The following is a 25,999-nucleotide window of genomic DNA, read 5'->3' on the forward strand; positions in this document are numbered from 1 at the left end:
CACGCACTGCGTCCTGCACAGACACGCGCTGGCATCAAAAACCCTGCCTCCAAAACTGGCCAATGTTCTGAAAATCGTCGTTGAAACTGAATTACGTGCGAAGCCGTGCTCTGAATCATCGCATCTTCAAAGAGCTGTGCAATGAAATCGGCTCTGAATTCGAAGTCCTTCGCTACCACTCTAACGTTCGATGGTTATCACGAGGGAAGGTAGTGAGCCGTGTTTTTGCCTTGCGGTAGAATTAGCCCTGTTTTTGCGAGAACACCAGCATTGCCATGCAACGCACTTCCAAGAGTCAGAGTTCATCCTCGCCTTGGCGTACTTGGCTGACATCTTCGACGCACTCAATCATCTCAATTGCCAGATGCAGGGCGGTGGAGTGAATGTCATCGAATCTGAAGAAAAGCTGAGCACTTTCCGAAAGAAGTTACCGTTGTGGAGGCGGCGAACAGAGAATGACAACTTCGCGAACTTTTCGCTACTGGACGAGTGCGTGAGCGGGATCGAAGATGAGTCTGAAGTGGAGGCACTGCTGTACCGGGGGATCTGAAGCAAGTGATTGCCACGCACTTGGATGAGCTGGGAAAGTCATTCGACGGCTACTTCCCCGACCAAGAGCAATACCCAGCATGGGTGTGGCAGCCGTTTACTTTCGACGTTGCAACGGCAGATGTCAACGACCAATACCTCGACGACCTCATCGAACTTCAGCAGAGCCAGACTCATCAACAACTCTTCGGCACAACAACGCTCTCAACGTTTTGGTGCCGCCAAATGGAAGGGTATCCTCACATTGCTAAAATTGCCCTTGAGATCCTCACGCCGTTCGTTACAACGTATCTCTGCGAGCATGCGTTTTCGAAACTGGTGGACATTAAAACAAAGAAAAGGAGCAGGCTTGCATGCGAAAATGATTTGAGGATGGTCCTTGCCAAAACAAAACCACGCATTTCCCAGATCGCCTCCCGAAAAGAAGAACAGAAAACGCATTAAGATGCAATTCTTCTTAATTTTTTGGTCAAATTTGAGGGGTTCCGCGAGTGTTCGGTGGGTTTCGTTAGGGTTCGGCGCCTTTAAAAAGGTTAAGAACCACTGGTCTCGCCATAACTGGAAGTTGTTTTCTTCTCGTACTCCTTCCCATCTGTACTTATTTGTTATTTTGTGTTTTATCCAAATCAAACTGTTATATGTTTTCTGTTTCATTGAGAACGTTGGATTACCATGCTTGACCTCACTACGTGAATCTTCTTCCTGTGTCCTTCCGTAGAAATTAAATCAAGTTGATTTGAACAGTTGGGTGAACATTCGTGGTCCAAGAGAGGGAGACGATTCCAGAGCAATCCAGGAGGAGCAGAGGAAGCAATTGAAGAGCTCACATTAATGTGATCTTGTAGTTCTTTAGTCCTTGCAGTCGAAACACCTCCAAAGGGTAGCTGTACTCACCTAAGTAGATGAAACATGTATAATGGCTCGAAATGGTATTCATCTGCGGTGTTTTTATAACTCTTCTGGAGTTTATTTGACCTTGGAACTAACCTTTGATCCTAATGGTGTTTGAGAAAATAAATGGGGAAGAATGAATGAATGAATGATCGTTTTTAAGGCCATTTTCCCCGCTAGAGCCGGGGGTTAGCCTTGCGGGCCCCATGACAATCATGGTTCCCTGTTTGAGGCAATGTTTTTATGGCTGGATGCCCATCCTGACGCCAACCCTTAGTCGCCTCCTGCGATGCGCAGGGATACGGTGTACCTATTCTAAACCGGGGTACACACCGGGATCATTCATCCCAACAAGCGGGTACTCAATTTGCCGACCTCGGAAGGATGACAGGCTGAGTCAACCCCCCTGGCGTTAATTCAGTGATCGACCGGGATTCGAACCCAGGATCCTAGGATCCCAAGCCGGCACCCTAACCGCTAAGCCAACACCAGTCATAAAATGGGGAAGAATGGGGGTAATATATGATTCTCTCAAACACATTCCTTATTCTAACCTTCAGCTAGACAGCTCATTATCGATCATTGTCTTATTTATCTATACTAGAACACCCGCAAACTCTGGGAGGGGCAGGAAGGGTCATTCCTCTTTGGGGTATATAGATTACAGTCGATCTATGGTCGGGTCTCAAGAACATTGGGTGTGTGTTCATTTACCAAGTCTGTTGTGAAGAGATCGCCAAGTGGTTTAAGCATTCGAGCAAGCACTCCATTCAAAACCGTTAAGGAACGGATGGCTTGGCAAGCGTTGGCTAGCTGCTTGGTAAAGGAGCACAACCCGAGCTTCTCCCTTTCAGTTTCGTATGAAACAGCAGGAGCGAGCTCCAAAAATTCGCTACGAAAAATGCCACGGTAGCGGCAGAAAGGGCCATGTTATTAACCCAACATTTGTGGGTTATATAGAGTACAGTAGATCTTCGCTCAGTTCTGTAAGTAAACCTTACTTCACGGATGTCGGGATTCCTCCAAATTTCTTCATTTAGTATTATAAAGAGCATTAGCGACTGTTTAAAAAGCTAAGCATAAGTGTTTGTGGTTTATAATATTTGTACTTCCTGTAGAAGCCGTTGTTCCCACGGAAATGCCATTATAACTATAAGTTCTTTGTACACGTTAACACTGCAGGAAAAACGCATTGGGAAGAGGGACATTATTAGTATTAATATTGTTTTGTAATAACATTAACAATATGCGATTATTATCATTCATTTTGTTGTTAAAAGCATCTTTGGAAAAATGCCACGATAAATCTTCTTTGGAAAAATGCCACGATAAAGCTAATTTAACATTTATATACACGTCAACGTGCAACCCCATTGACGGCAATGGAGGGCAAACTCGCTCGGGGGGAGAAAACCCCCTCGGGGAAGGGGGCAAATGAATGCGCTACAACCTTGATTGTGTAACCCTTTGTCATCCTGTCAAGTTTGGTTGAGATTGGATAAGTAACGACAGAATGTATTGGCGTCAAAAATTCATCAGACAGACACCAAATGGCCTATTTTAGTAAGATGGTTAATTTGATATCTATATGGTTAATTTGATATCTATATGGTTAATTTGATATATATATATATATATATATATATGGTTCATTTGACCCAAAATGAAATACCATTAAGGTGCCCAAAGATAGATACCCAAAGTCTGACAAAATAGGGCAGAGGTATGTACACTTACTTACCTGTGAGTTGTCTGGTGTTGGTTTGATTCCTGACATGACTATATAAACTGGTGGATTGGTGTTTCTCAGGCAGGGTGTTGCAGCACTGAATGTGCTGACCTCGGGTGGACCCTTAAGCTGGGTATCCGATTAGTCAGTGGACCTTAAAGATCCCACGGTATGTTTTATGAAGAGTAGGCGAGCTGTCGCCAGCACCATGAACAAATTCCAAATCCTGTCGCCTTCAGTCTGGCGTCATGGTGGCCCAGCCAGTTTGTGAGCACATTTTACCAGACTTCCCCGATCGTCCCTGCCAGTGGACGTTGAACCTTGCGGGATGACCTCATGTGAACATGGCAGACTTGGTGATTTATTTGATGGACGTATGCAATTGGAAAGCCGATGCCATTAGGTAGGAGTAATGTTGACATGGTTCTGAGACGACTACCCCTAGGTATGGTGGTCGAATGCAACTAATGATTTTTCTGTATTTATGACCTCTGTGAGTGGTTGTCATGTACAACCCAATACTCTAACATTGCGTTTGTCCTTTTGAACACTGATTCTATAACGTAGTCATGTCTCAGCTGCGGACCCTATTTGGCTTTTCTGGGTTAGACACGTAATCTTTTGGGGTCAATGTAGTGCATCATGAGCTGTCGCTCCTGGTTGCTGCATCTCCATTAAGCTAATGAAAACCCTGATTCCAACAGACAGATTTCCATGCGTGTCTACAATTCTTTTTGTTCGACAATTTTCTCCTATTTTAGTCTGATGGTTAAATGATACTCCACCCCACCATGACCTGGTGTACCCGTTTGTTTCCGGTGTACAGGAAAACGACTGTCCATTGACCATTCTTGTAGGGTAAATAGAGGACAGCACTTGTCTTGATGTACAAGCAGATGGGACGTAGAGATAGACAAAAGTGAGAATAGAGTTTTGATACGAAGCAGGGCTAAGGTATCAGCTTCTGGTCTAGCTCCAGGAATTTGTTTCTTGTGGGTTTCTGAAGCTCAACGAATAATACATTTATCCCTCGGGATCGTGTTCCTTGCGCAACTGCGATGTCCAAATCAAATGTCTTTCGGTTGTCTACAGGTGGAGGGACTTGTTTGGAGTCGCTCGACCGCAGCAATCCGCCTTTGGGGGTTTGTTGTTGTCACGGCTTGTGTTATCATTATAAATGTACGGCTTCTTTTGATGTCAATTGTGGACGCTTGATTGATGGATCCATCTTCCTACAAATCTCGATTACTTTTGACGTATTTTCATCGACCGAGTTGTACATCTCAACTGAGGGGGCATCAACGATTTCTAGAGGACGTAAGAATTTCGCTTTGTATTTTACGGTGAATAAAAGATGGCCTCGGAAATTCTCCATTGTCTTCATTGTCCTCAAATTCTCCATTGTCCTCATGACTCCGATACATCCATGCGCGGCACATGTACGATGTGTGGTTGGACGCGGTGCGATGAAACCGAACATCGCAACACGAACTGGAAACATCTGCCACCTGCTCTTCTGAGGCGTTTCAGTCGTACACCGCATTTTCTGATCGACTCACGCATCCTTTCCAGACACCTTCTGGCGTCCATTTATCTGGACAACCCACGGATATAAATACACCGCCAACCATTTAAGGCGGCACGCAGGGAGCGAAAAAATTGATAAGAACAAGTGCAGTTATGCCAAACATGTCGCCAAGCCGATAAAATGTTGAAGAGAAGCTCTGAGCCGATCTTTTTCCAGTCTCTTGTTCGGCGGCCACTTCTCTTCAGGTACGTTCAATCGTTCATGACGTCACAATAGAACTTTATAAAGCAATCCGGAACATGCCTTTGTAGAATGTATCGTCGTACTGTATAAGGCTTAATGGTGTATGCAGCAATCAGGCCGAAGCCCTTAACCCTCGCAAATACTTCATTGTTGTGACGGTTGTTGCTTTGCTTCAAAGACAGGACGAAGGCGCTTTTGGCAGGAGAACGCCGTCTCAAGGTGACCGTCGTTGTACACCTACCTCCCTGTCGTGTTGCTCGGGTAGCGCAGGTTCCATTGATTGAGACATGAGTCCCCTCCCGATGGATTTGAAAGTCTTTTCGGCACCTTTGCTCCGCAGACTTGCATGAAATTTTTTTCTCTTTTGATCGCCTTTTCCTATGTCTGAGCTGCACACGAAACGCAGAGAAATCTTTTATTCCTTAAAGTCCCAGAAGCATGTAATGATGTGATTGTTTATTACTGTCCTATACACACACACACACCATGTCGCCATTAACATTCTCGTGTCAATCGTGTACTATGTCATTAAAAAGAGATTAACCCCTTTTGCAACAATCACGGCCAACTGCAAGAGAGAAATTACAGAATATGTTACACAATGAGCTACAAGATTGGCAAGCACGTTAATTTTCACATTTTAACACTGGCCCAGCTATAGATTGTCATCCCGGTGTTTCACGGGCAGGGTGATTAATTGATGCGCGTGTCACCCGTAGGATGGACGTTAAGCTGGGCGTCTCGTCTGCCAGCATTAGTTGGTGGACGTTGAAGATCCTACTGTGTCCTTCACAAAGGTAGGTGAGTTATCACCACCTCCCTGACAAAAATTACAAATTCCTGCCCTAACTACTACTGGTAAGGCAATGGCAAACCACCCTTGCCAAGAAACTGCTTCGGCAGCACCGACGCTCCGTAACGGATTTGTTAGGCTAGGGTTAGGGTTACATGTTAGGTGGTTAGGGTTAGATGGTTAGGATTAGGATTAGGGTTAGATGTTAGGTGGTTAGGGTTACATGTTACGTGGTTAGGATTAGGGTTAGATGTTAGGTGGTTAGGGTTACATGTTACGTGGTTAGGATTAGGGTTAGATGTTAGGTGGTTAGGATTAGGGTTAGTGGTTAGGGTTAGATGTTAGGTGGTTAGGGTTAGGTGGTTAGGGTTAGGTGTTTAGGGTAGGGGTTAGGTGGTTAGGGTAGGGGTTAGATGTTAGGTGGTTAGGGTTAGATGTTAGGTGGTTAGGGTTAGATGTTAGGTGGTTCGGGTTAGATTACCAACCAACGGTGGTTAGAAAAAAATAAGACTATAGGTGGTTAGAAAAAGACTATAGGTGGTTAGAAAAAGACTATAGGTGGTTAGAAAAGACTATAGGTGGTTAGAAAAAGACTATAGGTGGTTAGAAAAAGTCTCTATGTGGTTAGAAAAAGTATCTAGGTGATCAGAAAAAGACTAGGTGGTTAGAAAAAGACTAGGTGGTTAGAAAAAGACTAGGTGGTTAGAAAAAGACTAGGTGGTTAGAAAAAGACTAGGTGGTTAGAAAAAGACTATCTGTGGTTAGAAAAAACACAGGGAGCGACCTCTGTGTGTCTGGTTGTCTGTCTGCCTTGCATGCCCTCCTAAACCGCTGGACAGAATAAATTGAAACTTGATGCATGTACTCAGGGTGTACCCGGAAAGACTATAGGTGGTTAGAAAAAAAACAATTAATAGCCCAGTTTGTTTCGGCTTAAGTGGCGACGCAAATTCTCTATGTAAATGTGTATTGTGTTCCTGGTGGAGTGGGCATTGCAAGTCAGAATTCTGTGCATGAAAACCATTGTGATTCTGATTCTCTGATGTACCGTACTCTGTTGCAGAGCATTGGTTCTGCCAAAGCAGTTTCTTGGCAAGGATTATACTGGGTGGTTTGCCCTCGTTTCCCAGCAGTAGTTAGGGCAGGGATTTTCGAATGTGTTCATGGTGCCGGCGGCGATAACTCGCCGATTCATCACGAAGGACACTGTGGGGTCTTTAACGTCTACCAACTAATACCGGCAGATGGGATTTAACATCCATGCGATGGATGGCATACACATTGACACATTGGTGAATCACCCTGCTGTGAAACACCGGGATAACAGTTTTGAGCTGGGTCAGGATTCGAACCCAGGCTAGACAGCTTTGAGGCAAGTGTGCGTACCTCTCCAGGTCATCCTCCCAGCACATGTCAACCGTATACGTAGGAAATTAGCATGAACATTCGAGGTGTTGTCCTGCATGCTGAACCAAATTAGCTTAAAACTGCAGCTTATGCTCAGAGGTGAAAGGGTAGAACATGTATTGAGAGAAGGCAAGGGATATAAGGGGAAATGGGTGATTGGGTTGAGTGGAAGTATGTGAAGGTGTAAAAAAGGTAGTGGGAAAAGCAGAATAAGTGGGAATGGATGAAGGTTGTGATGGAAATGTGTTGATGGGATAGAGAGGCATGGGAGAAAGATTGTCGAGTAAATAAATTAAAGGGAGTGGGTTTGCAGGCATGCCCTAGCAATGGGCCTTGCGTGTGTATGTATGTACATATATATACATATACACACACACACATTGGGGGGTAGGAAGGTGGGGGAGCTACCCAGCCAGGTGAACCTTTATGAATGAGGGTTTTGGGGTGTGTTGGACATTGAAAAAGTATGGAATTATTGGGCTCATGGTGGTTACCTTTTGCCTGCAGGCTGGTGGGAGCAGTAACTGACCCCACATCCTAATATACCCTTTATAGTGGCCTCAAAATGGCGTTCATGGCCACCATATGGTTGCTTAAAACCTTGGCCATATTCTGAAGTACCTACATTCAGAATTTGGGGCCTCCAGGTGCTACATTTCGGCCGTGAAGGAGTAACAAACAAACGCACAAACATTTTAAATTATTTGTATACTGTATATACCAAACGTCATGAGCATGAGTGGATTCCGCACGTTTGTGCCGAATACTGTATAGTGGAACACGAGTTATTGGTGACATCTATCCACTCCAATATAAACACGGGCTCGGCGCATGCACACCACTGGTGTTCCCACAATCCATTGTGATAAATGGCTGTCAACAACATCGTTTCGCCACACGACGATTGAATTCCTCGTGAAGGTGAACAACTCAGCGACAGATACCAACGGCCGATTGAGGCAGGTGTACGGAGATGCCTGCAAAGTGCTAGCAATGTCAGAAGGTGGGTGAAATGCTTCAAAGATGGAAACAAACACTTGCCCTCTCTTCCTGGAAGGCAAATCCTATTGAAGGCCTTCTCGGTGCATTCCAAAAGGTCCGCACCAAGTGTGTGTCTACTCTCAGAAGACCAGAAAACACCATCTGTCCAACCTCAAGAATCAATTTTCAAAGTGTACTCCCTCCTCTAAAACCTGGTGGTGTCTTGTTAAGTCTGTCTGTGGTTTATGCTCCCCTTCCATTCCTTCCCTCACTTCAAATGGCACCACAGCCGACTCCGCTCGTGAGAAGGCTGATTGCCTCAATTCTGTGCTTGCTTCCAAATATTGTGGCCCCAACCCTTTACTCTCAATACACACCCTCCCCAGTCATACCCATGTGCTCCTGGAGTCTGTATATTTTGCTACTGGACCACACGGCATCAGCTCATGTGTCCTAAAAACCTGGTCCACTGCTCTTGCACATCCTCTCTCTGCCCTTTTCACCCTATCATTTGCCCTAGGTCATCTTCCATCTGTTTGGAAATCAGCAAAAAGGTGCAAAAATGGATCCCTTAATTACAGACAAATTAGTTTACTTCCAATCATCAGCAAAGTCATGGAATCCGTCATCGCAGTTGAATCCGCCATCTTGCGCACTCCACTCTCCAGGTCTTTAAAACAGCTGTTCACCACCATCTCTTATCTTCCCCCATCCAAATCCTTGATCTTTTCTACCCCCGCTAATTTCACCCCAATTCCACTTTTTTGAAATACCAACTTCTGTCCTGGAAGTCCTTAGTGTCCTTGTGTTTTATACTTCTCCCACCCCTCCCCCCCTTCCCACGCCTCCTCCCCCCCACACATCTCCCTGCTCTCAAATATTGTGTGCTCTCAAGTGTTTGTGTGCTTCCCCTTCTCTCCCCATCTTGTCTTCCGCTCCCTCTTTTTATATATTTTGTTTGTCTGGTTGATTTGTTTGTGAAGTAAATGTTAGCTCTTTCACGAGCCTCGATTCAGTATACAAAAAAAAAAAGAAAAACCTTCCTTTTCTCCAACCTCTCGGATCACCAATTTGGTTTCAGACCTGGTTACCCTACCTTGGACATGCTGCTTCTACTCACCCAACAATGGATGGAGGCCCTCATTGTCAGTCTGACATTCTGCCTAACTCTCCAAACTCTCTGCCTATGGAATCCAAGGCCAACTCCAGACATGGATTACTGACTCCCTCGACTCTCATAACCAAAGGGCGGCACTCAATGGAGTCCTTTAAACTCCTCTCCCTGCCAAGGCTGGAGTACTCCAAGGCAGTGTTCTAGGCCCAGTCCTATTTCTAATCTTCATCAATGATCTCTCTGACTCTGGAAAATCGTCTTTATCAACTTGCTGATGAATCCACCCTCTGCCACGACATCCCTCATCCTTTAGACTGGCAGGCAGCAGCCTCTTCCATCTCTTCAGAACTTGACAATATCACAAGCTGGTCAAACACTTGGAACAAGTCTTTCAATCCAGACAAATGTCACACTCTGACTCTCTCTCTCCATCTGAAAGGACCGTCTGGCAAGCCCTCCAATCTCCTTTCTTAACAATCCTCTTGAGGATGCTTATTCATTCAAACTCCTGGGTGTCACAATCAGCCATGATCTTTGTTGGGAAAACCACATTTCAAAATTGGCCTCCAAAGCCAGTCACCAACTGGGCATCCTCCATCTTACAAAGTCATTATTTGGCACACCTGAAACCCTATCCAATTCCAAGACCTTCATCTGCAGCTTGATGAAGTACTGTTGTCTCCCATGGACTGGCTACCCTGCTTTACATCTTGCGCAGATTGATGCCATGGAAACAAGGCCTTCAAGATCATTGGAATCTCCTGGGCTGAAGCTGAGTCCATGAGCCTGTCATTTTCCCATCGCAGACAGGTCAGTGGTCTCTCTGCTTTCCAATTTGCAGAGACTGCCTCCTTTCTGATCTTGCACCCTCTGCTCTTTTCGTGCTTTGTCCCCCCCCCCCACCTCCCCTCCCAATCCCAGGTTTCTGCAGGGAGCACACGGTCCACCATCAACCCCCTTTCTGGTTAAATAACATAAATCCAGGATCATTGCTCACCTCCACTCATTCCTTCCTCTTTTTTCCAACCTGTTGAACCAACTTCCACATTCTCTCCAATCTCATTCTTCCCTCCAGGTGTTCAAGACAGTTTTTCACCAATATCTCACATATAACCCCCAATCCAAAATCAAGATATTTTCTGTCCTCGTTAACCTCCCTCAAGCCTTCCTCCATCCACTTTTACAGTTTTTCCCTTCTGTCATCCATCTTGTCCACCTCAATCATCCATTCCTGCCTCCAACTCTCCACATCCATTGTTTGTCCAAGTCTCCCTCTTTATCTCTGCTGTTGGTGTCTCCCCCTCCTCTCTCTCTCTCTCTCTCTCTCTCTCTGGGGTGGGAAAAGTGGGGTGGGGTTAACAAGTGTAGAAAAGATCATGGTTTTGGATTGGGGATGATCTGAGATGGTGGTGAACAGCTGTCTTGAAGACCTGGAGGGAAGAATGAGATTGGAGAGAATGTGGAAGTTGGTTGCACAGGCGGGAGAAAAGAGGAACAAATGAGTGGAGGTGAGCAATGAGAAGGGGTTTCATGGTGGACTGTGTGTACCCTGCAGAAACTTGGGGGGGGGGGGGCAAGGAGAGCAGATAGTGCAAGAAGAGCAGGGCAAGGAGAGCAGCTGGTGCAAGATGAGAAAGGAGGCAGCAGAAGACAGAGAGGAAACCACTGACCTGCCTGCGATGGCGAAGTGATATGCATCTAGACTCAGCTTCATCGTGGAAGATTACAATTATCTTAAAGGTGTTGGTTTCCTTGGCGTCAAGTTGAGTAAGACCATGGCAGGAGAGCCAACCAATTTCTCTGTGGTGTTAATGGTGTCCATTGATGGGCAAAGATATCCCAGCAAACTTGTTCTTTTCAACTTTGTTTTACCTCTCTCCCCCAATAATCACCAAAAAGGACTGAACTCGAAAGCTTTACCATAATTGCAGTCCACAGAGTTTCATTGATTGTCATACTGTTTCATTTATTTTTTGTTTTTTTTTGTATACAGGATCGAGGCTCGTGTAAGAGCTAACATTAATCACACAAAAAAAACTGACACATGAAACATACGATAAAGGGAGCGGGAGACAAGATGGGGAGAGAGAGGGAAGCACACAAGTACAACAGTAGAGAACAGGGACATCGGGAGATCTGTGGGAGGGGGAGGGCTTGGGGGGAGGAGGCATGCGAAGTGGGGGGGGGGGGAGGTGGGAGAGGTATGAAACACATGGACACTGCTAGGACTTCCAGGAAAGAAGTCGGTATTTCAAAAAAGTGGATCTGGGGTGAATTAATGGGGGTAGAAAATATAAAGGTTTTGGATGGGGGAAGATTAGAGATGGTGGTGAACAGCTGTTTTAAAGACCTGGAGGTAGGAGAGGGATTGAAGAGAGTGAGGGAGTTGTTGCAGAGGTGGGAGAAAAGAGGAGTGAAGGTGAGCAGAGATTCTTGATTTTGGCAGTTTAACCATAAGAGGTTGCTGGCAGATCTTGTGCGACCTGTAGGAATATTTGGGGGACAAAGCTGGGGGAGCAAGGCTGGAGAGAAGTCGGTAGAAGACAGAAAGACCACCTACCTGCCTGCGGTGAGTGAGTGAGAGGCCCTTGGAGTTAGCTTCATCGCGGGAGATTCCAATGATTCTGAAAGCTTTGGTTTCAACAGCGTGAAGCCGAGCTAGGTGTGAGGCAGGAGCACCGGCCCAGAGGGGAGAGCAGTATTCCATTGAGCTGCGGATGAAAGCCTTGTATGTGGTGAGGAGCTCAGGTGTGCCAAAGACTTCGCACGACGGAAGATGCCCAGTCGGCGACTGGCTTTGGAGGCCAGCTTGGAAATGTGGTTTTCCCAGGAAAGATGGCAGATAGTGAGACCCAAAAGCTTGAGTGACAGAACTTCTTGGAGAGGATTATTCAGAAAGTAGATGGGAGGGTTGTCCAGTCGGTCTTTTCGGAGAGACATCGTAAGATTGTGAGATTTGTCAGGATTGAAAGACATGTTCCACTTGTTTGACCAGTCTGTGATTTTGTCCAGGTCTGCAGAGAGTGAGGGGGCTGCAGACTGCCGATCTGAGGGATGAGGAATGGAGCGGCAGAGAGTGGAGCCATCAGCAAAGAGGTAGAGAGGATTTTCAAGAGAGTTGGAGATATCATTGATGAAGATTGAATGGCACCTTACATGTTGGGTGCTTTCTTCCTTCTCCCTTACAGTGATACATGCATGCACACACACACTTGTGGCCAATTTACATTCTTAATGTGAGTGAACTTACATGGAATTGTGAAAATTCCTCAACCACTCCCTTCCTTCCCACCCTCCCCCCCCCCACACCGGAAGCCCCCCCCCCCCCCACCAAATCCTCAACCTCCTCCATTCCAACTCTGTTCCATCTTTGCTCTCCCCACCCCCACCTCCAACCCCAAGTGCTCGCCCTTCTCTCCCAATCCTAAAGCAATAATCCCCTCCCCATTTCAAGCCTTTCAAACCCCTTCCCATACCCACCTCCTCCCCCCCCCCCCCACCCCCCCACCACAACACTCCTGAACTCTCCCTCCCCCCACCAAAAAGTCCTCAACCTCCACTCCCCAAAGCCTCAACCTCCCCCTTCCAACTCTGTCCCATCTTTACTCTCTCTCCGCCCCTCTCCCCTCCTCCCCTCCACACCATCCTCCTACTCATGAAAGCAAACGGGCATTCCCACTTAAAAACAGCGGGATATTTTATGCTTTCTGCTCCCCTATCATCGACTTTGCAGAGACCCATTACGGTCGCCTGTCCAACTCACACAAGTTTAAGAAAAAATAGTTGGAAATAATAGCAAGGACTTGCACAACCTTTACAGTAAAATCGCTGCTTGAGAGACGGCTAAATAGTTATTTGGGCGGTATATAAACAAAAGAACACTGCCTCGATTGCTTCGGCCTATCTTCACAAGGCCTGTGATGCCTCGGCTCGAAATCCTTTTAACTGTCGCTTTGTTCATTTTACACTGAAGGGAAAATTTATAGGGAGGGCATGGCGATTGTGAGTAAGACAACTCCGAGGCGTCCTCGGCTTCGCATAGCAGTGACACCAACATGGCGGCCGTTAGATTGTCATCGGGATGAAATCGGTCTTCAAAATATCGAAAATGTCAAATTCAATTATTGAAACTAGATGCGATCTTTGTAACTGCGAGCAGTTATAGCCGGGACCTAAGTCGCCTTGCTGGGATCAGACACATGACCATTGACGTCCTCTTCATAAAACCAAATTAAGAATGAATAGTTGGCTGCCAGATTCAAAAGAATGGCTGCCAGACCCTGTGACCTATGATGTTGAAGTTATCAAACTATATTCTTCAAGGCTAGTTGATCATGTTTGTGAAGTTTCACATCGATCTCGTAAGCCATTCTGGAGAAGATATAATTTTAAGGCTTGTTGTTTTTTGTTTTTTTTAATGGCTGCCAGACCATGTGATCTGTGACATTTAAATTTACACCAGATATTCCCCAGGCTAGTCGGTCATATGTATGAAGTTTCACATCGATATTGTAAGCCTTTCTGGAGAGGACACACCCTCAATAATTTTCATATTGATTAGATCAGGATTTTGACGCATTCAATTATGGCTGGCATACCACTTCACCGATGACATAATCATTGTCAACATTTATTCCCCAAGGTGAGTACTTGACTTGCCAAGCTTCATTTTTTTTCACTGAGTGCTTTTGGAGAAGATGCCCAAAGTTTTTCCTTTTTTTTTTTCAACATGGCTGCCATACCACGTAACCCATGACATCATAGTTATCAATAAAAAAAACCTCCATGCAGTCGCTTATATGTTGAAAATTTTGTGTCAAACGGACAAGCGGTTGCAGAGAAAATGGTTTTAAAAGCAAATAAATGTCCAAAATGCGGCGGAAGTTTGGTATTATTGATCCTAACAAAATAAAATGTTTTTTTGTACACCATTCCTTTCCTCTTCCACCTCCAGGCGCTGCATAACGTCATCTCCGGGTGCCAAAAACCCTTGTGTTTTATACCTCTCCCCCCCCCCCCCCCCCCTTCCCCTTCCCACGCCTCCTGCCCCCAAGCCCTCTCCCTCCCACACTTCTCCCTGCTCTCAAATGTTGTGGGTGTGTGCTTCCCCTTCTCTCCCCATCTTGTCTTCCGCTCCCTCTTTTTGTATATTTTGTTTGTCTGGTTGATTTGTTTGTGAAATAAATGTTAGCTCTTTCACGAGCCTCGATTCAGTATACAAAAAAACAAACAAAAAAAAAACAGTTTTCACTCTGTTTGTTTTCTTATTTTCTTCCTTGTTTGTCCTGGTGATATCTCAGCCATACTTTGAGCTAGGAAGCTGAAATTTGCGCACAATAGTGAGCACGTGCTTTGGCAAAAACGGTATTTTTTTTTTAAATGAATGAATGAATTGATTAATTACTTAATTATTATATTATCGATTTATTAAGTCCAGTACTTATTTATTTTCTTTTTCTTTGGACAATATCCTGGGCACCTTTCGAGTTAGGAAGCTGATATTTGGACATGACAATGACCAAGTGAATTAGCTGCAAAGGATATTTTTGGTTTATTGATTAATTTTATTTTTGATTTGTTAATTAATCGATTAATTTTTTTAATTTAATAAATCAATTAATTCATTGATTTTCAAAAGGTTACAGATTCAAATGAAATGGTGGTGGTTCAGGTATGATATTAGCCAATTGATTAAGAAATTAACGAGAACGGCACTCAGTAGAGAGCATACCTACGCCTGGTTGGCCATATCACTCAATGGTGAAGAATCACTTAAAAAAAAAATTTACCAACTGGATCTGGACCTTGACCAAAATTAAATCGATTCTTCCTTCTCACACACACAACCTGTCCAACAAGTTTCGTCCAAAGCCATCCATAACTTTTTGAGATATCCTGCTATGTATCGTTTTTGACCCTAACTCCCAATGGTGAATATTCATTAAAAAAATTAAAAATTCTCATATCCGAAACCAGATTCAGATCAGATCTTCACGAAAATCGAATCGAATCATCCTTGTCAGATACCTAACTGGTCCAACAAGTTTCGTCCAAATCCGTCCACAACTTTTTGAGATATCCTGCTATGTACAGTCATGGCCAAAAATATTGGCACCCTTGTGCGTTTTTTCAAGTTATGCACCATTTCTTCCAGAAAATTGTTGAAATTAAAAAATATTTTGCTATCCACAAATGTATCGCTTTGGTTTGCAGTGGATCAAAACAAAAAAAGCTGAAGAAATTACAAACGCTCAGCTAATTCCACACAGAAATCCTAAAATGGCCAGGACAATATTATTGGCGTGTTTTAGAAGTTGTTATAAATAATTAGATTTCAATCAGGTGATTCTCCTTTTTTTGGAATTGAACTAATCTGTGGTGAGTTGCAGGTGCCTGCAATATAAAAATCACTCATTCAACCAGTTTGAATAGAGAAAAGGAGTCATTCTGCTGTTTTGTGTCACTGTGTGTACAGCAATGAGCATGGAGAAAAGAAAGAAAACCAGAGACACAATATTGTAGCCAAGCATGGACAATCTCAAGGCTACAAGTCCAACTTCAGAGACCTTGTTGTGCCTGTGTCCACTGTACACAATGTTATCATGAAGTTTAGGCCGATGGCACTGCAGCCAACCTCCCTGGACGTGGCCGCAAGAGAAAACTTGATCGAAGTTTGCAGCGAAGGATTGTTCGAATGGTGGAGAAAGCACCTCGATCAACTGCCAAACAGATTCAAGCTGACCTTCAGACACAAGGTACGACAGATTCAACTCGCATCATCAGTCACCAACTCAATGAAAGGGGGTTCTATGGTCGGACCACACTGCTGAGAGAGAGACATAAGAAAGCCCGACTGGTGTTTTCCCAAAACACACTTCAACAAGCTAAAATCCTTCTGGGAGAATGTCCTGTGGACATATGAGACCCAAATTAGATCTTTGTGTTAAAGCACATCATCTCTATGTTTACAGAAAACAAAATGAAGCCTTCAAAGAAAAGAACACCTTCCCTTCAGTCAAATATGGAGGAGGTTCATTGATGTTTTGGGGTTGCTGTGCTGTCTCTGGCACTGGGTGCCTTGAATGTGTGCATGGCATCATGAAATCAGGAGATTACCAAGGCATTTTGGAGAGCAATGTTCAACCCAGTGTCAGAAAGCTGGGTCTCCGTCGAAGGTCATGTGTCTTGCAGCAGGACAATGACCCCAAACACACTTCAAAAAGCACCCAGGAATGGTTCAAGACAAAACTATGGACTGTTCTGAAGTGGTCAGCAATGAGTGCAGATCTAAATCCCATTGAACACCTGTGGGGAGATCTGAAAACAGCAGTTGGGATAAGGCACCCTTCAAGTCTGGGAGAACTGGAGCAGTTTGCACAAGAAGAGTCGACCAAACTGCCAGTAGAGAGGTGTAGGAAGATCATTCATGGCTATAGGAAGTGCTTGACTGCAGTTATTTTGTCCAAAGACTGTGCTACCAAATATTAGGTCTCGGGTGTCAATAAATTTGTCGATGCAATTTATTTTTATTTTTTGATTTAAAAGGATATATTAAGTTCTGAATCAAAAACAAAGGTTCTGTAATATTAACAGTGAAATAACAGAAATGTAGAGACCAAATATTTTTGACAATTTAAACGTATTTTTAGAGAAAATTGCGAGTTATTTGAAAAAAAAGCAATGGTGCCAATATTTTTGGCCACGACTGTATCGTTTTTGTCCCTATCTGCCATTGGTGAAGAATCACTTTTTAAAATCCTGGTAGCCGGATATGTATCCGGATCTTCACCAAAATCGAATCATTTCGTCCTTGTCACATACGCTACATCTCTGCCAAATTTCGTCTGAATCCGTCCACAACTTTTCGAGATATTTTCTTCACAAACGGACAAACAGACAGACAGACCGACGGACAGGGGTGAAAACATAACCTCCATCCATCTTTGGTGGCGGAGGTAATTATTTTATGATTATTATTACCCTCGCCAGAGGAGAGGGTATTTCATACGAGTCCATTTGTTTGTTTGTCCGCACAGAATAAATATGATTTTCTCTGCAACCGTTGGTCCGATTGACAGGAAATGTTCACCATAGGTGCAACTCCTCCTGTATAATTTTTATTGCATAGCCCATAGGGCAAAGCTGTCTAGAACAGTGTTTGTCCATCCGTATGTATGCATGTAGTTATGTACACTACCGGTCGAAAGTTTTAGAACACCTCAATTTTTCCAGTTTTTATTGAAATTTACGCAGTTTAATGTCTCAATTTACTCTGAAATTAAGCATAGAACAAATAAACAATTGGAGATAAAAAAGAAATCATAGAATCATTTTGTTTAACAAAATTTAATTTAAATTTTTGACTCGGCAAAGTAGCCACCTTTTGCAGATATAACCGCCGAACACACTCGTGGCATTCTTTCTACAATGGAAATCAAATATTGTTCGGGAAGTTCTTCCCAACACTGTTGCAGAAGTTCCCACAAATGTGTTGCACTTGTAGGTTGCTTTGCTTTCACCCTTCTGTCCAGTTCATCCCAAACCAGCTCGATGGGGTTTAAGTCTGGAGACTGTGCTGGCCATTCCATGATTTTAAGCCGACCGTCTTGTTATTTTCCTCTCAGGTAGTTTTGACATAGCCTGGAGGTGTGTTTAGGGTCATTATCTTCTTGTAGGATGAACCCCTGACCAACCAGGCGTATACCAGAGGGTATTGCATGGCGCTGCAAAATGCTGTGGTAGCCCTTTTGGTTCAGCGTGCCATTCACTCTGTGCAAGTAGCCGACTCTGGATCCAGCAAAAGAGCCCCAGACCATCACGCTTCCTCCTCCATGTTTGACAGTTGGTGTCACACACTGAGGAACCATCCTTTTACCTACTCGACGGCGTACAAAAACCCTGCGTGATGAACCAAAGATTTCAAATTTTCATTCATCGGTCCATAAGACCTTCTTCCAGTCTTCAGTAGTCCACTGGCGGTGCTTCATGGCCCAGGCAAGCCTCTTTTCCTTATTTTGCCATCTTAGCAATGGCTTTCTTACTGCCACTCGACCTGTCAAATCTGCAGCTCGAAGTCTTTTCTTCACAGTTGAAACTGAGACTTGCTTACTTCGACCAGTGTTAAGCTGTGCTTGAAGCTGTTGTCCTGTGAGCCGCCTATCACGCAAGCTGTTGACTCTCAGAAACTTGTCTTCTGATTCTGTTGTGGCTTTGGGTCTGCCAGACCTCTTCCTGTCAGAGTTTCCTCCAGTTTCCAATATGCTACTTCCTGCAGTGCAATATTGTCCAAATAATGCTTCAGAGGGTGTAATAACAGTCTGTTCCAATACTGCTTTTATACAGACAGGGGGTTTGTAATCAAGTGATCAGCAGAGGTTGGGACACCTGTTGGAATTGTTTGCATCAACTTTCAAGGCTTAATTTACTTACATTGCTGCAGAACAGCTGCAGGTTGTTAACCCATTACTTGTTCCCTGAAGAAGGCCTTTTTTTTTTTTACAATATAACTGTGCAATTTACATTATTTTCCCGTTTTTGCTAACCGAAACTTTTTTTTAACCTCGAGCAGTTTACTGCTTACCTTTGTACCATTTCAGGTTATTCATTGGACATTAAACTGCATAAATTTTTATAAAAACTGCAAAAATTTAGATGTTCTAAAACTTTTGACCGGTAGTGTATGTCCCATAAATCACGCACCCATCAGAGCTGAGGATCTGGTCACATGCCAGGGTGATGTGATTACGTCTGGTGTCATTACGGCGGTAAGGTGGCTGACTCCGCACACCGCCATTTTGATTCCAATTTTGTTTCGGCCGAACATCATCGAACCTGTCATATATCGCAATCGCAATCGCAATGCTCTACCTCAACGTTTTTCATTCATTATGAAACACAAACAAACCGGTTGTTAAAATGATCATCAAATATCGAAAGTATCGGCGGTACGGGTCTTCCAACGACACAGTACTTATGGGCCTTAAGCTTCATGCCTCACCTTCAGGCCGCTTCGGACAAATTAGCCCAGGTTTCTTAATACAGTAGTATTGTTTTCGTAGTAATAATAATAATAATAATAGCGTTAATACTAATAATATAGTAAATATAATCGTAACTGCAATCTCTTTGTCGTTATTGCAAAGTTTCTAGATTGAAGCGGTGTATGGTTGGTTCATTGATGACTCGAAACATAGAATAAACTAATACCGGGATTAGCCGGTATCGAGCGTGTGTCTCATGGTGAAAAGAGTCCTTAAGTTGCCATATCCTTGGCTCTATATTTTGCCTTCGTGCCGTGTTGTCCTTGGGCTGCTGGCTTGACGGGAACTGCCCTGTATTTCGACGGATTCGGTTCCTGGCTGCACACCTGGCTCTGTGTTGCACACCTGGCTCTCTGTTGCACACCTGGCTCTTCATTGAGCACCTGGCTCTCCGTTGCACACCTGGCTCTCCGTTGCGCACATGGCTCTCTGTTGCACACCTGGCTCTGCGTTGCACACCTGGCTCTGTGTTGCATGCTTCTCCTTGGTTTTTTCGGCGAGGTTTTTGATCTTTTTTGGATTTGGATTCAACTAAAGTATCAAACAAGCCCGGCTACGACGATGTTATACTTTCGGTCTTGTATAATGAAAATTATGACGTCATTGGTCACGTGGTTCGGCCACCATATTAGAAAAATCAAAAAACTTTGCACCTCTATTTCTCCAAAAGCGCTCGCTGCATAGAAAAAAATTAGACATGGCTCATTGTAAAGAACTCTCCATGCGGAATAAATATGTTAATAATGATGTCATCGGTGCATCCATTATGACGTGGATAATTTGACAAGTACAAAACTTCATCCAATCAAGATGAAATTTGTTGAGCGTCAAGATGAATTTAGGGATAAATTGGTTGAGAAAAAAACAAAACAAAATGACGTCATCGGTCACGTGGTTCGGCCGCCATATTTGTTTTACCACAAATGCTTTCACAATTACAGATACATTCAAAGTACACCGCCCCCATGCCAAATAATTAAATATCCTACAGCGCATCATTGCCGGGGCGCCTCCAGCGCCCGACAATACCGCGGTGCAGCTCATAGAGACTGCATTGGGCGGGAGAGGTGTACAATAATTGATTGATTAATTGCATAATTAAAATCAATAAAAGGTTGTCACAAAATATTTTCTTAATTGGCTAATAGCATAACTAAACCACTAGTACTTCATCCGAAGATGTATCTTTTAGAATTTTTATTAAGCAAGTCATTAATAAAAAATTAAATAATTAATTGATTAATCAATAAATAATTAATCAATTAAATGATTAATCAATAAATCAAAAATATCATTTATAGTCACATCACTTGGTCCCTGTCATGTCCAAATATTAGCTTCCTAACTCAAAAGGTGCCTGAGATATTGCCCAGATGAGAAAGAAAATAAATAAATGATTAATAATGAAAATAAAGAAATAATAATCATAAAAAATGTAATCGTTAATCAATTGGCTAATAGAATACATAAACCACCACCATTTCGTCCCAATCTGTAACTTAAAAAAAAAAATCAATTAAGTCAATCATCGAATAATTAAATAATTAATCGATTAATTAATTAATCAATAAATCATCAATACCCTTTACAGCCAAATCACTTGGTCATTGTCATGTCCAAATATCAGCTTCCTCGCTCAAAAGGTGTCTGAGATAATGGCCAGAAGAGAAAGAAATTAAATAAATGATTAATAATGAAAATAAAGAAATAATAATCATAAAAAATGTAATCGTTAATCAATTGGCTAATAGAATACATAAACCACCACCATTTCATCCCAATCTGTAACTTAAAAAAAAAAATCAGTTAAGTCAATCATCGAATAATTAAATAATTAATCGACTAATTAATTAAACAATAAATCATAAATACCCTTTACAGCCAAATCACTTGGTCATTGTCATGTCCAAATATCAGCTTCCTCGCTCAAAAGGTATCTGAGATAATGGCCAGAAGAGAAAGGAAATGAATATGTACTTAATTAACCGCTAATAATTAAATAACTGATCAATTAATTGATTAATCAAAAAACAAAAAATAACCGTTTTGACAAAGTACTTGCTCACTGTTGTGCCAAAATTTCAGCTTCCTAACTCAAAGGATGGCTGAGATATCGCCAGGACAAACAAACAAGAAAGCAAGAAAAACAAACAACCAGAGTGAAAACTGAGTACTCCCTTTCAGCGTGCGTCACTGCCGAGAGCCCCCTTCGGTGCCCGGCAATGACGATTTGCAATGCCTGGAGATGGCATAGGAAAGGAGCGGTATGCAACAAACAACCAGAGTGAAAACTGAGTACTCCCTTTCAGCGTGCGTCACTGCCGAGCCCCCTTCGATGCCCGGCAATGACGTTTTGCAATGCCTGGAGATGGCATAGGAAAGGAGCGGTGTACAATAACCACTAAAAACACATCCTGGTGAGGGTCTGCAATCTCTGATTGCTCTTTCTTGCTTATTTATTTTAATTATTACTTATTTATTTTCTTTCTCATCTGGGCAATATCTCAGGCATCTTTTGAGTTCGGAAGCTGATATTTGGATGTGACAATGACCAAGTGAATTGCCTGTAAAGGGTATTTTTGGTTTGTTAATTGATCACTTAATTACTTGATTTTATGATTAAACAGTTAATTGATTTTCAAAAGGTTACATATTTGGATGAAACGGTGGTGGTTTCGGGATGCTATAAGCCAAATGATTAAGAAATGAATTATTTTATGATTATTATTTACTTATTTTAATTATTTATTTTCTTTCTCATCTGGGCAATTTCTCAGGCACCTTTTGAGCTATAAAGCTGATATTTGGACACGACAGTGACCAAGTGATTTTGCTATAAAGGATATTTTTGATTTACTGATTAATGAAGTAATCGATTAATTATTTAATTTTTCCGATTAACTACTTAATTAAATAATTTTCAAAACGTTACAGATTCGGATGAAGCAGTGGTGCTTTCGGTATGCTATTAGCCAATTGATTAAGAAATTAATTATTTTACGATTATTATTTATTTATTTCCATTATGCAATTAATAAATCAATTATTGTACAACGCTCCCTCCCAATTCTGTCTCCATGTGCTGCATGTTGGCATCGACTGGTGCCGAAGGCCGATGCCGCGCACTGGCGGATATGTTATTTATTTATTTGGCGTGGGGACTGTGTTCTTTGAATGTATCTGTACTTGTTTTTTTTCCCATGTTTAAGGCTCCAGTCATGGACTGTATAGTCCTCATCAAGGCCAGACCTTAAATAAAAGAACTGCATTGATAGAAAAGTGAAGAAAGAGACTGTACTAGCCAGAATGGCTTTGTCCCCTAATTATTAAGTAGTTCCTCGATCATAGACTGACATCTGCAGACAGACAGAGAGTGAACCAATTGCTTTACCCTTGGTGCGTGGGGTAAAAATGAGATGAATATCTGAGCTTATTGTCCCATTGTAAAATTATGGCTTCAACCTACTGAGTCAAACCTGGAATGAGATATTATGCTCTCTGAAAGTAATGATGGCAATTGTGTGGTTTTATTGTACAAATGTTGTCGTTGTACTTACATTTGCAGCGAGTGCACTTACATTTGAGTGGTCGAATGGGTTTGATGTCCGAACAGACTATGAGCAGTCGGTTTGGTCCTATGCATATTGGGAGTTGCATTGCATCACAGAGTGCGCCTCGGATGGGCTTAACATGGGCGGCCCATCTGCCGGCATTGGTTGTTGTTGGTTAAAGATCCCACCGGGCTTTTCGATGGAGGGTGGGCGAAATATGGCCAGGCACTCTCAACAAACTAAAAATCCCGACAAGCTTACAGGGGGCACTCACTACATCAGCGGCACAGTCACTCCCATGAATCATGTTAACAGAAGCCAGACATCGCGTGTGAGCCTACTAACAATTATTTCACTTAGCAAGTGTCTGTTAGAAACGATTACTGATTCTTTTTCTCGTGCTCCGCTTTAAATTGTGCAATCGCCGCTCGGTTATCTGGGGCCATGTCCCACCTCTACCTGGCTGTGGTGAGCGAGAGTTCGCACACCCTGGTTTTGTATTATTATTGTTTTGTTGCATTATTAAGGAGTTGAGTCATCCCTGCAACTTTCATAAATATATAACTCGTTTTTACAGACCTAACATTACAGAATTATAAAGAAGAAGAACCCTGGAAGCAAAATCATTTTGGTCTAAAAATGATTTCACAGGAAAAATTTCACAACTCAAATTACTTATTACTTTTAGGAACCTCATTAAAAACGACTTCTTGTCTATTAACAGAAAACCAATGTCATTACTCATTAAACTCTTAATTATTAAATGTAATTAATTCAAAAAGAAATGTAATTCAATTAACACTGAATTATATAACTATAGTCATTTAATTTTTACCTTTATTAATGTTTTTACCTTTTAATTAAAAAATTGATTTCATCAAATTGGCCAATGATTGGTACCTTTTTGTATACAAAGTCGAGATTTGTGGAGGAGCAGGAACATAGAACAGATCAGGAGGTAATGTAACAAAACGAACAGAAGTAAGGGGGAAACACAGCAACAGCAGAGTTGAAGGACAAAATAGAGGGAGACTTGGACAAATAAGGCTTGAGGGTTAGGGAAGGGCACACAGGGTGGACAATATGGATACAAAAGGAAACTCTCGGGAAGGTAAAACTGGAACCTCGGAAAGAGGTCAGTTTGGGGATCTGAGGGCGGGAGGGGGTTAACAGGGGTAGAAAAGTTGAGGTTTTGGAAGGGGGGATGATCTGAGATGGTGGTGAACAGCTGTCCTGAAGACCTGAAAGGACGAATGAGATAGAATAAAATATGGAAGTTGGTTCCACAGGAAGGAAAAAATGTTTAACAAATGAGTAAAATATTCTGGATTTTGGGAGTTTCACCACAAGAAGATTGATGGTGAACGTGGACCGCGTGCGCCCTGCAGAAACCTTGGGGAAGGAAGGACTTCGTACGATGGAAGATGCCCAGTCTGCGGCTGGCTTTGGAGGGTGACTTGGAAATGTGGTTTGCCCAAGAAAGATCATGGCTGATAATTCATTAATGAGACCCAGGGGTTTGAATGACTGAACTTCCTCAACAGGATTGTTAAGAAGGTAGATAGGAGGGTTTGCCAGACGGTCCTTTCCGAGAGAGAGTGAGAGACCTTGCAATCTACCTGCGTTTGTCTTTCAAGTTTGGAGTCAGACATAAGTTAATGCAATATGTCTCCCCAGAACCCATTCCTCATTCCACCTTGATTAATAAAACTCGCGAAATCCAGCGGATTTCAAGAGAAAATGTATTTTTCTGACATGTCTTCTCTGGATTGTTTTAAATGCATGGTCGGCCAGAAATCTTAATTTCACATTTGATTTTGACCTTTGGCCCCAGGTAAAATAAAAAAGAAGACGACAGATAAATGTTTACTGGCTGTAGTGCGTGGGAGCTGAACAAATGTATAATTTAACGACTCCCGTCTGGATTGGTTGAAAAACAGGCATGGAAAGCCAAAATTCTTAATTTGGTAACCAATTTTGAACTTTGACCCCTGTATAATCTCAAAAACGACTCTAATCCAAAATATCTTTTTTCATCCTATTAGGGGATTTTGAAAGCACCTTTGTGCCAAATTTCTCTCGACTCAAATACATTACAAGGGAACAGTAAAATGGTGTAATTTCCTTTCAATGTTTCACCTCTGACCTCTTGGAAATCAGAACGGGGACCAAAATCGAAAAGTGGTCTTGGTTGTATTGGTCGAATGTACCTCCATGCTGGATTTATTCATTCATTTGTATTGGTCTAATGTACCCCCATGCTGGATTTATTGTTCTTGGTGTATTGGTCTAATGTACCTCCATGCTGGATATATGGTCTTGGTGTATTGGACCAAGGTACCTCCATGCCGGATTTATGGGCTTGGTGTATTGGACCAAGGTTCCTCCATGCTGGATTATGGTCTTGGTGTATTGGACCAAGGTACCTCCAGGCCGCATTTAGGGTCTTGGTGTATTGGACCAAGGTACCTCCACGCCGCATTGATGGTCTTGGTGTATTGGACCAAGGTACCTCCAGGCCACATTTAGGGTCTTGGTGTATTGGACCAAGGTACCTCCAGGCCGCATTTAGGGTCTTGGTGTATTGGACCAAGGTACCTCCACGCCGCATTGATGGTCTTGGTGTATTGGACCAAGGTACCTCCAGGCCGGATGTATGGTCTTGGTGTATTGGACCAAGGTTCCTCCAGGCCTGATTTATGGTCCTGTTGTATTGGAGTCAAGGTTCCTCCATGCCGGATTTATGGTCTTGGTGTATTGGACCGAGGTTCCTCCATGCCGGATTTATGGTCTTGGTGTATTGGAGTCAAGGTACCTCCATGCCGGAATTATGGGCTTGGTGTATTGAAGTCAAGGTACGTCCATGCCGGATTCATGGGCTTGGTGTATTGGACCGAGGTTCCTCCATGCCGGATTTATGGTCTTGGTGTATTGGAGTCAAGGTACCTCCATGCCGGAATTATGGGCTTGGTGTATTGAAGTCAAGGTTCCTCCATGCCGGATTTATGGTCTTGGTGTATTGGAGTCAAGGTACCTCCATGCCGGAATTATGGGCTTGGTGTATTGAAGTCAAGGTACCTCCATGCCGGATTTTTGTGATTGGTGTATTAAAGTCAAGGTACCTCCATGCCAGATTTATGGTCTTGGTGTGTTGGACGAAGGTTCCTCCAGGC

The 25,999-nt window shown here is 43.0% G+C and overlaps 1 protein-coding gene and 1 non-coding gene across 2 annotated transcripts in view; both read left to right on the forward strand.

The window, feature by feature from the left end:
• LOC137437599 (uncharacterized) overlaps positions 1–4,539 on the forward strand; it is an 89,690-nt gene extending 85,151 nt beyond the window's left edge. The window contains exon 3 of the transcript XR_013620964.1: positions 1,268–4,539. This is a non-coding gene — a transcript (uncharacterized LOC137437599). The remainder of the gene's footprint in view (positions 1–1,267) is intronic.
• A 7,747-nt stretch (positions 4,540–12,286) lies between these two features.
• The window catches only part of LOC137437600 (sodium/calcium exchanger 3), a 486,816-nt gene continuing 473,103 nt past the window's right edge, over positions 12,287–25,999 (forward strand). Inside the window, exon 1 of the mRNA XM_068132065.2 lies at positions 12,287–12,331. Within this exon, the coding sequence (XP_067988166.2) occupies positions 12,297–12,331 (35 nt within the window). The 5' untranslated portion in view covers positions 12,287–12,296. The remainder of the gene's footprint in view (positions 12,332–25,999) is intronic.

Source organism: Myxine glutinosa, chromosome 12 (assembly GCF_964187855.1).
Source record: "Myxine glutinosa chromosome 12, kmMyxGlut1.1, whole genome shotgun sequence".
NCBI lineage: Eukaryota > Metazoa > Chordata > Myxini > Myxiniformes > Myxinidae > Myxine > Myxine glutinosa.